This window comes from Archocentrus centrarchus, chromosome 23, assembly GCF_007364275.1.
Source record: "Archocentrus centrarchus isolate MPI-CPG fArcCen1 chromosome 23, fArcCen1, whole genome shotgun sequence".
NCBI lineage: Eukaryota > Metazoa > Chordata > Actinopteri > Cichliformes > Cichlidae > Archocentrus > Archocentrus centrarchus.
This window is the reverse complement of record NC_044368.1, coordinates 8,669,538-8,682,545: the sequence shown is the minus strand read 5'-3', so window position 1 is coordinate 8,682,545 and position 13,008 is coordinate 8,669,538. Positions and strand designations below refer to the sequence as shown.

General features: G+C 40.2%; 2 protein-coding genes across 2 annotated transcripts; one reads left to right on the top strand and one right to left on the bottom strand.

The window, feature by feature from the left end:
• The first annotated feature begins 503 nt into the window (after nucleotides 1-503).
• Nucleotides 504-2,050, top strand: fgf23 (fibroblast growth factor 23). The gene is made up of 3 exons (XM_030720659.1): nucleotides 504-738; nucleotides 827-930; nucleotides 1,622-2,050. Exons 1-3 carry the CDS (start codon nucleotides 504-506, stop codon nucleotides 2,048-2,050), a joined length of 768 nt encoding a protein of 255 aa, XP_030576519.1.
• Nucleotides 2,051-4,826: 2,776 nt separating this feature from the next.
• Nucleotides 4,827-10,108, bottom strand: tigarb (TP53 induced glycolysis regulatory phosphatase b). The gene is given in 6 exon segments (XM_030720383.1): nucleotides 4,827-5,885; nucleotides 7,315-7,425; nucleotides 7,519-7,596; nucleotides 9,458-9,579; nucleotides 9,694-9,731; nucleotides 9,996-10,108. Coding segments are annotated over 6 exon segments (897 nt in total). The 3' UTR covers nucleotides 4,827-5,450.
• Between the last annotated feature and the right edge of the window lie 2,900 nt (nucleotides 10,109-13,008).

Below are 13,008 nucleotides of genomic sequence, written 5' to 3'. Positions count from 1 at the left end.
GTTAGGGTTAGGGTTAGGGTTACCAAACCAAATCAGTCATATATTTAAGAAGTTCTTTAACCGAAAATGTACGTTTTAATTCTATTAAACTAAATGATACTGTGATCAGAGTCTGGTTTGATTAAAAGAACGTACGTTCATATCTATCTATTCTTTTATACTTTTTGGAGTCAAAAGCACATCTTTTGACTCCAAACTAAAGCCGGAACCGCCGAGTTATTGAGTAACAGTCTTAATTTAAGGTGAATGAGTCAAGACTTGTATCCAAAAATAAGAGTTCTGTTGTCTGACCAGCAGCATCGGTGTAAACAGACAGAGGTGGAAGTGGCCCTTCCGCTGCAGCAAACCCGCACATCTGCTTTGGGGGCGAGTTTTTTTTTTTTTTTTTAACCCAAAGGATGTGAGCAGGAGTGGCACTCGAAGAGCTTTAAATAGGAACTGTCTCCAAACTGTGCGACAACAGAGCATCTGAAAACTTCCAGCAGCTCGAAGTTTAAACCAAGATGGACATCAACAGGCGAATGGCAATGAGGGACACAGTGCTGGCGCTCTTACTCGCTGTTCTGCAGGGATTTCCTCTCGGGGAAACGGCCCCGAACCCATCACCTCTGGTTGGATCCAACTGGGGGAATCCAAGGAGATACGTCCACCTGCAGACATCTACAGACCACAATAACTTCTACTTGGAGATCAAATTAGATGGCACCGTGCGCAAAACTACATCCAGGACCTCGTATAGTAAGATAAATCTAATGTTTGTGCTGTAGTATAATGAAGGGCTGTATTCTCGTACGATGCTTATTATTATTTCTTTTTCCTCCTGCAGGTGTGATTCTACTGAAATCTGAAACAAGGGATCGCATCGCCATCCTCGGAGTCAAAAGCAGCCGTTACCTGTGCATGGACCTGGAGGGCAACCCGTTCACCTCTGTAGGCAAATAATTACTTTAAATTCACCCGGTTGTTATTTCTGACTAAACTGACCCCATGCAAACCAAAAAAAAAAAAAAAAAAGTTTGTGTGTTTTGTCTTTGGCACCATGTGCCACTTTACCAGTTTTACGCACAAGTGTGCGTAAAACTGATTAATAAGTGTGCGTATGAATATTAATTCCTTTGTTCAACTAAATATCACTATGAAAAACTGAGACCTCAAACTCTGAGTTTCTTTTATGACACCATCGCGGTTTGGTTTTTGTTTGTTTTTTGCGCTGTTTTAAACTTGTTTCTGCACAAAATAATGTATAAAATATACGACAATTAAAGACTGTTTATTCATCATATTTGTTTTTCAGTTTCATTGATACCAAATGATCAACATGTTAATGGCTGTTTTTCTATTGTAGTGAGTTATCTAGCGTGTTTGTGCGATTTTGATGTCGTCTTTCATACAGAATAATCTAGAAAAACACTTGTTTTACGTGCGTAAAATTTGATTGTGATCGAATTTATTCATGTCATCTCGAAGAGGATTAAATAATTAAATGTTTCTGGTGATCTTTATAAAATTAAAAGTAGCAAAATAAATAAAACATTTGTTTCGGGACCTACAGCTAAGAAAAATATCCTTGCTCATTTATTGAGTTTATTTAATTTTGCTCTTCTCACCTTCTCTTTTTCAGCCGGTGTGCCTTCGGGAAGACTGTCTGTTCAACCACAAACTCCTAGAAAACAACCGGGACGTGTACTACTCTAGCCGGACCGGCATCTTGTTCAACCTAGAAGGTTCCCGACAGGTGTACTCTGCAGGTCAGAACCTGCCGCAGACCTCCCTTTTCCTGCCCAGGAAAAACACGGTGCCGCTGGAGCGCCTCCTGCTGCACAGGGAGAAAAGAAACCGAGGGCAGACAGAAGAGGGCTCGGACTCCCGGGCCGTGCCGGAGGAGCTGGAGGAAATGGAGGTGGAAACTGAGATGGAAACTGAGACGGAGGCTGGGGATGATGGACGCAACGTATCCCGGGAGAAACTCGCGGCTCCGTCCAGCCACGACCCCTGGAACGTGCACTCCTCCAACTCGGGAAGCCCCCAGAGCACCGGGACAGTGGGCTGATTTGGGAGCTGAGAGAGACCACGTTAACTTTCACTTAGTCACTGCGTGAGTCTACTTTAAAATTTTTAGCTTAGATCATGCGAGAGAGAAAAAAAAAATTAACATCAGACTTTATGACAAACTGAAAGCAGAACAATAAGGTTGTTCCGTCTTTTTCACACTGACTTAAAAACTTTTTTCAGTCACGAATCATTTCGCAAAGCAGTGTGTTTAAACACTGAATGTACAGACTTGACTCGCAACCCTTTTTGCACAATTTATAATGTCTTTAAACTCATCTGCTCCTGCAGCCTTCGCTTTCTTATTAATGTAGTTTTCAGATAGTTCTAAATTTGAGATTTGAAATTGAGGGACGTGTGTTTCAACCTGTATTCATGACTTTAAAACGACATCTTAGGTATCCAAATGATCCAAATAATTTCCCCTAATGCAGCCGGCATGCTGTCACACTGAGCATTTATCTATTCTTTGTGAATGTTCTTCGGTTTCTCTGAAATGAAATGAAATCATAAAATCATCAGAGCCCTTCAAACGAATATTGTTTGTTTGGTTTGTTTTTTGTGATTTCTTCTCATTGAGGTTTTTTACAGCTGCTCTGAGAAACTGGCATTTAAAAAGTGACTTTGGTGTTTTTCCCAAGACAGAAGCTTGACTTAGCCTACATCACACCTGGAGTACTGAAGGCCCCGTCTCTTGGTTTGAAACAAAGCAGGCATAACTAAAAGAAAAACATACATGTCATGTGTTTAGATAAGATTTTAAAGTTACTAACATTTTAAATTGCAACTTACATAGTAAAAAAACCCAAACATGGAATTCCCAAAACATTTCACTCCTGTTGCTTCCAGGATCTATTTGCATTTGTGTATCCTCCACCAGTCTCTAATACAAGACTTGAAGGAATATAAGCACAAGCACATTTACACAGCAGTGATCATGATATCAAATCCTAACTCTAGTTATGTGACTTTTACAGGTGCTGGGCACCACCAGCAAACACAAAAGCCAGTCCCAAAGAGTATTTATTTATTTAAATCCATTGCTTTGTTATTTATTTGTGAGGAAGCTTCACAGTTTAAATGTACATTAAGGGAAACATGTTTTGTCTTTGAATGTATGAGCTGGAGTTTTGGATGGAGTGTTGCTTGAATTCGGAACAAAATAAAGTAATAAAGGAAACGTATTCTGTGTTTGTCAGTTATTTTTGTATTTAGGTAAACAAGTCAAAGTTTTATGATGAGAGTAAGTTTGGAAATGTATAATCAGGTTTGTGCACTATATCCGAGCCACATTGCTCTAAACATACATTTTAAATGTTAGTCAGCCATCCGTTTGTGTAATAGTTCATAACTTCAGGAAACAACTTGGTCACTGCTGCACTCGCCGATTTCCAGAAATGCATCGATCCCAGCCACTGAGTGAGTCCACTGGCAACACTTACATGACTGGTCTATAAGCCGGTAAACACACATATTCTTCATACCATCTGTGGACTTTCAGAATGAGTTCATTAACCTTAGATAACAGGAAGCAGCGTGTTTACTTGCTTTATAATCTTTGAAATAAGTGCACCCTTAATATTTAAGGTTGAGTCGTATCCACGATTTACTGCCAGAATTGGCGTATTTTCTTTAATTTTAATGTCTCTTATGTTTATCAACTGATGAAAACACATTTTGAGATACTGGCAGCAGAATATTAAAAATGGGTGACAGCAGCAAAACTGATCTATCAGCTCTTAAACCAGAGATGCCAGTGTTGCTAGTGTGTGTATTGCTTATACCTGATTACTTTGAGCAGAGGAAGCATCAGCAGCAATGCTGCAGTTTAATAACCGAACAAGCCCTGCTTTGAAAAGCTGCAGCAGAATGTATTATTCTAACATCATGACTGTTACACTAACATTGGATTTTATTACATTTATTACATTTGGTTGTTTAATGTGTGAAAATGAATCACATCTCTAAACATAGTTAAATGTAAAATCTGTACCTCTGAAGTGACGGACTTTAGCTTATGTCTGAGGGAAAGTTGAAAACAAAGAAGTGGAAATCTAAAACACTAAAGCACACATCTCTAATTTGCATTGAAGTGCAGTCTTTCAATAAATTCAAAAACCTTTAACATTCAGGTGACCGACTGCGATCACATCACAGTTGCTGCAGATTTGTCAGCTGCACATCCATGATGTGAATCTCCCGTTCCACTACATCCCAAAGGTGGCTGTGGAGGCCATTTGAGTGCAGCGAACTGATTTTCAAGTTTAAAAAAAAACAGTTTGAGACAATGTGAGCTTTGTGACATGGTGCTTTATCCTGCTGGAAGCAGCCATCAGACGATGTTGTGGTCATAAAGGGATGGAAACATCCAAAGGGCTCCAAGAAAACATCCCAGACACCATTACACCAGCAGCAGCCCGAACCACTGAAACAAAGTGGGATGGATCCATGCTTTCACATGGCTCATAACAAATTCAGCCCCTAATATCTGAATGTCACAGCAGAAACCGAGACTCATAAAACCATAAACCCAGTTATCTAATTTTTGTGGGCCTGTGTGAACTGAAGCCTCACTTTCCTGTTCTTAGCAGCCCGGGGTGGCACCCGGTGCTTCTGCACCTGTAGCCCATCTGCTTCAAGGTTTGACACGTGCATTTGGAGATGCTCTCCTGCTCTATGCATTATGTATGCCTCTGTGTTAAATGGGAGGTCATCAGTTTAACACAGGTGTTGGAAATAAATCAGACCATAGTTTATTGAGGTCATCATGAGCTGCATCAGTCATTTATTGGAGATAAAATGAGGCCAAACATAAACAGAGCTTATGAATATGTAGCACCCACCAAAAAAAATAAAAATAAAAAAATACATCCACAGATGTCTTACATGTAATTTCACAGCATTCTGTGATTTGTGCAACCAGTTTTTTTTTTGTTTGTTTTTTTTTTACTTGTCATTGTATAAAATGTTGAACACAAACTCAAATATCAATGCTGTCACAACATATTGCACACAATAAAATGAACAGCAGCACAACTGCAACACGGCAAAATGCCACATGCACCAAACAATGATCAGTAATACGTTAAATACAGCAAACTTTGGTGTAAAAACGATAAAAGAGTCAATTAAATGACCAGTTTTATCAAACAAAATATGACAGGAGTCCTTACTGGCCTACAGCTGGACGGAAATGGTTTCATAATGAAACAGAACTGCACACTAACTCTGAGCAGTGATCCACAGTAAAACACAGTAATTGAGAAAACATGATTTACCCTGTGCACCTTTGCCTTCAGTTACCCGTGGTAGGTTTAGTGCCCATAATAGTTCCATTATCCATCATAGTGTATATACACGTACACAAACATAAGACATCTACCCCTTTCTTTTCTTTTGTGCTATTCAACATCTGGGAGGTTTTCCAGGTGGTTCTTTCTGTTGGTAAAAACACAGCGAGCAGCGGAGAGGACCGGCCCCGACTCAGACTGGGTCAGAGTGAGAACAAAGCGGCTGATACCTGTGTTCGGACAGGGCGAAAACACCTGTGACATCTTCGCCCCTGCAGGTAGAGAACAACTTAAGTCCTCCACAAGGTGCCTGATGGCTACACGAATGTAAGCGCCGTGGCTCACCACCAGAGCATGGACAGGTACTCCCTGAAGGCCGTCATCAGCCGAGCCATGGGGAGGGGCGTCCGAGGCAGCGGCCGCGGTCCCCTGTGCGACTTCTCTGGATGTTGATGCTCCTGAAGAGGCAGCCGATCCTGACGAGCAGTGCTCGTCCAGCATTTGCTTGAAAAGAGCTTTGAGGAATTTTTTGAATCGCAGCTTCACCTAAAAGAAAGGTGACAGGGAAGCTCAGAGAAAAACTGATTCCTGGACTTCGAGTCCCTGTTTGCGTTTTTCTGTCCTTGTACACCCTCTATGTAAAAACAACATTTTTCTTGTGTAGCTATTCTCTGTAAACCTGGCCACACTCCACCAGTAGACCAAAAGTCGACTCTATTACATACTTTGAATGACACTACCCTCATTTGCATATTGGAACAGAAAAGCATAAGAAGACAAAAACAACTCTGGGAAAACAAAGAGCCACAAATAAATACATAAACCAGAATGACAAAAACTTACTAGTAGCTCATCCGGCTCATGCCCCGTCACAGTTCACAGGTTATTGCCCATGAAACAACAAATGTGACCTCAATCTTGGGCACAACTTTTCTGAGGACCCATTAGGTGATCACTGTGTGTTAGTTTCAGTAAAACCTAAACAAATACTGAAGTAGGAGAACAGAACGAAAGTCTCAGCATGCCAGAAGCTGATCAGCTGTGCGACTCGATGAGTTAAAAACAAATAATTGAATAAATATGATATAAAAATAGGAAAAGTAAATAAATAGGGGAATGAAGACACTGGCATGTAAACAGAAGAAATACTGAATCAGTTATTTGTTGTTTTAGGATGCAACAAGCCTGATGTCCAGATCCCCATGACCTTGATCTGGATAAGCATTTAAGAAAATGAATGGTTGGATGATTTTTATTATCATTACTATTGATTTTGGGCTCTTAAAATGTGTTTGTGAAAGCAGCCCCTGAAAACTTTGGACTGCTGGTCAGACACAACAAGACACATGAAATGGTGGGACATTTTATCAGTATTATTTTTAATCTGAACATTAATTGATTACTCAAGAAAATCTTTGAGCCTCCAAAGCAGGGACTTTAATAAAAACTGAAGGATAAAATTCCCGTTTGTTTGCTGATAAATTTTTCCTGCACTTTTAACTGTAAGCCAAAGTCTGAACTGAACCGAGTTTGCCGGTTCAACCTGAATAAAGACGTTTATTAAACTTTCTCCTCCCATCCTGTGAGGACTTAGAGGTATAAAATAAGCCCCAAAAAAAGTAATCTAGAAAAACAGGAAAAACTAGAGTTCTGTGTCAATTTGTATAAAGAACCATAAGATGCCATAATAGAAAATATAACCTAAGTATCCCAGTAGGTTCTGATACAGCAAACACAACACTGGGGCTAAAATTGAGGTAGCTAACTGGAAATTCGGAATGTAAAATGCCCCTTCTCAATCCTTTTCTACATTATCCTGCAGCTTTATGAGACATCAGTTTGGAACCAAAGGGGACTACTTAAACCGCAATGTCCTAAAATGACCACTTTGTGGCACTGTTGTACAAGCAATGTTTTTTTTTTTTTGTTTTTCCCAGACGCTGTGCCTGGTTTAATCCTGACTATCTTGACTCACCTGGTCTAAAGTCTCTCCTCCTGGTGGCGTGTAGTCACGACATGACTGGCCTGCAGCATTCGCCATGTTCTTCAGATCTTCTTTGTGACGCCCTTCAGCGACACCAAAACCCTGCACCAACACAAAAACCCCAGTTTAGAGCTCGCATAGAGCCACACGTAGAGCTTTAGCATGTGGAGGCAGTAGAAAGTAAACCGATCTCACTCGCTCTCTGAGTAACGGCTCCAAAACCATCTCCATGCCAGAGCAGTGAGTGTTGTTCCTCAGAATTATTTCAGCAGTCTGAAGAAAGAAATGTAATCAGTCATTCATACACTGTCATGAATGAGACACAAATACCAGCATAACCATTTCATATCTGGAAGTCATTCACATGCATCCTGTTTTTCCCTTTCATCACAAACAGATGACATTTCATTGGTTAAACATTTGATTCTGATGGGAAGTGTCTGTGGCATCATTCAGCCAAGTAGTTGTTTGGGGTTTTGGCGATAGCAGCTTAACAGACACTGATGTAAACAAAAGTTGATTCTGTACAGTTACTAACTCTGTTTCCAATTATCATAGTCCACTTGCCAGTTCAATAATAAGAACAGACAGTCACATTCACATCAGAGTTATTACAGTTGGGTATTTTCCACAATCACGGTGAGCTGACAGTTGACCAGATGATGATCAGTGACACCCTCCACAAAAACAGGGTGAGCCACAGAAGGTCATTGCTGAAAAGTCTGGCTGTTCTCAGACACTGTATCAAAGCATGTTAATGGGAAGTTGACTGGAAGGAAAAAGTGTGGCAGGAAAAGGCGCAGTCCTAATATCAAGCCACTCTCACCAGGGCTAAGGAGAAAAATACCTGGACTGGTGCTCAGTGGACAAAAGTGTTTAGGTGAAAGTAAATGTTCTCATTTCATTTGCAAATCAAAGGCCTAATGTCTGGAGGAAGAGTGGAGAGGCACAGAATCCAAGGTGTTTTAAGTCCAGTGTGAAGTTTCTACAGTCTGTGATGATCTGGGGAGACATGTCATCTGCTGGTGTTGGTGGTGGTTGGTTCACTCTGTTTTATCAACTCAAAGGTCAATGAAGCATCTACCGGGAGATTTTAAAGCACCTCATGCTTCCATTTGTTGACAAGCTTTCTGGAGATGATGGTTTATTTTTCCAGCATGACATAGCACCTACCCACAGTGCCAAAGCTACTGCCATGCTATTACCATGCTTGATTAGCAAGAGATCCCTCTTATTTGTTTTTTCTGAATCATCCATTCAGTGTGGGTGTGAACAAGAATGGCCATCTGTATCTGGCAACCTGTCCATGGGTGTCCCCTGTCTCTTCCCTAGTGACACCTACAGTCATGTGAAAGAAAAAAATGCACCCTTACTGATTCCATAGGAATTAAGAGGGTAATTAGCAGCCAGGTGCTGCTAATAAAAGGGACTTGATTAACTGATCATCAGCAAGTCTGAGCACCTCTATAAAAGCAGAGGTTTTGGCAGTTTCCTGGTCTGGAACATTCAGGTGTGTGTTAACGCAATGGAGGAAAGGCATCAACAATGATCTTAAAGACGTAATTGTTGCTGCCCATTAATCTGGAAAGGATTATAAGATCATTTCCAAACAATCTTAAGTCCATCATTCTACAGTGAGAAAGATTTTTCACAAGTGAAAAACACTCAAGACAGCTGGCAATCTTCCCAAGAGTGAATGTGTGAGCAATTTCACTCTAAGGTCAAACCATGTAATGCTCAGAATAAGTGCAAGCACAGCTTAGGTTTGCAAAGCTGCATCTGAAAAAACCACAAGACTTCTGGAACAATGTGCTTTGGACAGATGAGACCAAAGTGGAGATGTTTGCATATAATGCTCAGCAACAATATAACCAATGAAATATTAAAAATTTTAATATACAGTGTTGGTAGCAGGAAGGCAGCCCTAACTCCGAACTGTGTGAAATGACCCAGATGCATCTGTTTGGCAGCCATAATAAGAGCTGGTCAAACACTAAGGAAAGGTGCTTCAGTGCTTCCTTTATTATTACCTCCTTGTTGTTGTTCTTTGACTAATCCACAGTGAGATATTTGCTACCTCTACCACACTCATTCGCCTTCCATACTTCCCAAAGGGTGCACTTGACTGTCTCACCTGTACAGCTCGTTGCAGGTTACTGACAAACACTTTGGTAAATGTGATGTCTTTGAGGTATTGTCCAGCTGCTTCAGCCTGCTGCACACCCGTCTCTGACAGGAGTGTGTCCACACCTTGACCTAAGAACACAAAGTTCAGACAGCCCAAGCAGACAGGTCCAGTCAGGTGTGACAGGTAAACACATGATTAAATTAGCTGCTATAATGGGTAACAGCAGAGCTTTCAGGCTTCACCTTGCAGCAGCTTTTCCCTGTTGTACTGCGTTTCCCCACTGTACAGAAACATAGCAATATCTATGAATTAGATTAACCATATAAACATCTCCTTAATATATGTTAAAACAGACGCTGAAGTTGCTCAAGTCTTCTATTGCGCGAAGTCAGCCGCACAGGCACACATGTAGACACACATGATCATGCTGCTACACCTGACAGGACACGCAGTTTCCCCAGAAAACACCAACATTATGAAATCAGTCCTCTTTAAGTCAGGTGAAAGCATAAAACAATCATTAAAAAACGAAATAATCACTTACTGTCGTATGAACGTTAAACTGAACGTAAACATTTTCAGCAGCGGCTCTCGTACTACTTCCTGTTTGATTCATCTGCAGTTGTGTGTGACGTCGCCTCCTGCGTCATGACGCATTGCAGTGCTGCGTATCTGAGGACGGCTTCCATAAAATTAAGCCATAAAATAAAAATTTAAAAAAGTTCAGTTGCTCTCAGTATGTTCACCCTGCGTTAAACCCGTAGGAAAAGAAAAGTTAAAAAAAAAAAAAAAACAAAAACAGATTTGCATGTGACAAATGTACGAGTATAATTATCAACGTGAGGCCACCCGAGTAATGCTTAGAAAATATGACATAATTTTTTAGAAAACAAAAACAAATCGAAGCCCTGCTCAACGCCCAGAAATCACTGCGTTAAAAACATCCACCAGGCGCTCCATGTGGCCAAGGTAAATGAAAATGGAAAACTCCTCTAGCTAAAAAAAGGAAAAGGAAAAACCACAAAGAGCACAACAAGCAAAGAAGTAGTCTGTAGACTGAAGAAGCTGAGAAGGAGCAGGAAGGTGCAAAGGGAACAACTAATAAGCAATGAACAATGGATAGAGAGGTAGAGAAACAAGTGTAGAAGCAGGTAATCAGTGGCGCAAAAAGTAGATGCACTATATGCAATGCATAGGAGCGCCACACAGGGGGGGCGCCAAAGCAATACGGGGAAATTATTTCTCTAGTCGGCATTTTTTGTATTTAACAGCTGTGCAATTGATCATATTGTATGAACATTGTGCATATAATATGATCAACAACAGAGGCATGGCACTTATTAGGCACCCCTGTGCTGCTACGCCTCCCCTCCTCCTGTTTTATGGCTCAATTTTTTCTTTTTCAACTCTGTTTACTCAGCAAATTATGGCTGCATACATGAAAACTGTGAAAGATAAAGCACAAATAAAACATAATGCAAGGTCCAAAAGGATATCATATAGGCAAGGAAATAATTAAACACTGCAGAAACAAAACAGAACAGCACAAGTGAAATATACTCGCACAAACAAACTGAGTTGGCTGTTTAGTTTTTCGTGTTGTCTGTTTTGGTCCACCATCTGGCTCCCTTTGCTCATGTTTTCTTTGTCATAGTTTTCTACATCCATGATAAAGAGTTTTCTTTCAGCCAGTGGCAGTCTGATTTCTTAGGCACTGCAAAGCCATCCAGCTAATTAAGTTGCCTTTGAAAAAAACCTTGAAACATCTATCCAAATGAATTGACATTTGCAGACATATGAAGGGCTGAATACGTTTGCTAGTAGCATATTCAATCATTTATTTTCTTAAACACTTACTCTGGATGGCATTACTTTTGCATCCAGTAACACTGTGAGAAATCTTGGAGTCATTTTTGACCAGGATTTGTCCTTCAATGCACATATTAAACAAATATGCAGGACCGCTTTTTTGCATTTGCACAATATTTCTAAAATTACAAACATCCATGCATATGTGAGGACATGCATGTGATCTTTCCCAAATCAAAAGGGGTGAGAGAGAGAAAAAAAGATTGTTCTTTTTTTTTAGAAAGCAGTCACCAGCAAAATGCACCCCAGGGAAAGCCAGTTTCCTAATGAACAATGTCAAAAACTGTCTAAAAAAACTCTCAAATATTAATCACATTCTTCAGTAATGAATCGCACTTTGTTTCCCCTATTATCACCCACCCGACAAATCATGTATTTTCTCATTATGAGAGATAAATAAAGCTTTTACAAAACGTGAAAATAACAATAAAATGAAATAAAAGTTCACTTCAGGTTTTTAAACACGTTTGTGGGATGAGTAACATTCAAATCAGCTAAAAAGTCTTTCGGGGGCGCGTTTGTTGTGCCCGGCACCACCGAAAGTTAAGTCTCCCTGTTCCTTCTCTAAATGCCCCTCTGAGGTTCCTTGGGGAGGTCCTCTGGGCCTGCCTTTGCCTCTGCTGGTCTGCAGAAGGCTGGGCCTTCCCCTGGTGCTATTCGTCGCTAACGTCACTAGTTGGTACCAGACGTACTAGTCTAATTATTAGCCTAAATATTAAGGTTTTAATTGATGCCCGGTGCCGTAAAGGTTTGTCCTAAATGTTATGCAGCCATCTGCCACCAGACGGAGCAGCTGCCCCGACTTCGTTATAGAAAAACGCTATAACTCTGTTAATCTTAGCCTGATTCTTTTATTAGGTCTAATATTGTTAGTCATTTTTGAAGTTTCACAATGTAATCTGAAGTTCATGTCTGGAAAAACACTCTTCCTTCTCTTCGTTTCCGGCTACTTCCTCAAAGTTTGCACAAAGAAGCGAAACAACTAGAGGGAGAAATGTGTTTGCACTTTAAAAACTGACCACGGCAAACAGCGGGACCCCGGAGGGAAAATAATCCCAGCTATTTATGCTTCTGTAAATATATATATATATATATATATATATATATATATATATATATATATATATATATATATATATATATATATATATATATATATATATATGGGGGAGGGGGGTGTTTTCTCATATTCAATGATATGTGAACATCGTTTGCAGTAACGCGCTTTCATATATTCAACATCACTTGATTTCAAGGCGTTTTTTCTGTTGTTTGGAGTGAAACATGCAGTGTTCATAATGCGCACAGTTAAGCAGCATTTAAAGTGCGATTCATTATTGAAGAATGTGATTAATATTGGAGAGGTTTTTTAGACAGTTTTTGACATTGTTCATTAGGATGCTGGCTTTCCCTGAGGTGCATTTTGCTGGTGACTGCTTTCTAAAAAAAAAAACAAAAAAAAAACAAAAATCTTTTTTCTCTCTCTCATAATGATTCAAGTTCACCCCTTTTGATTTGGGAAAGATCACATGCATGTCCTCACATACGCATGTATATGAGCACGTATGCTAATGATGTATCAAAAGAATACCAGCTGATGGGTATTTCAGCCTGTAGCTGATTGCACATAGGCTAGTTCACTTTCCTGAGACGGAAACGTTATTGCTACTTCCGCCATGCAAATACTG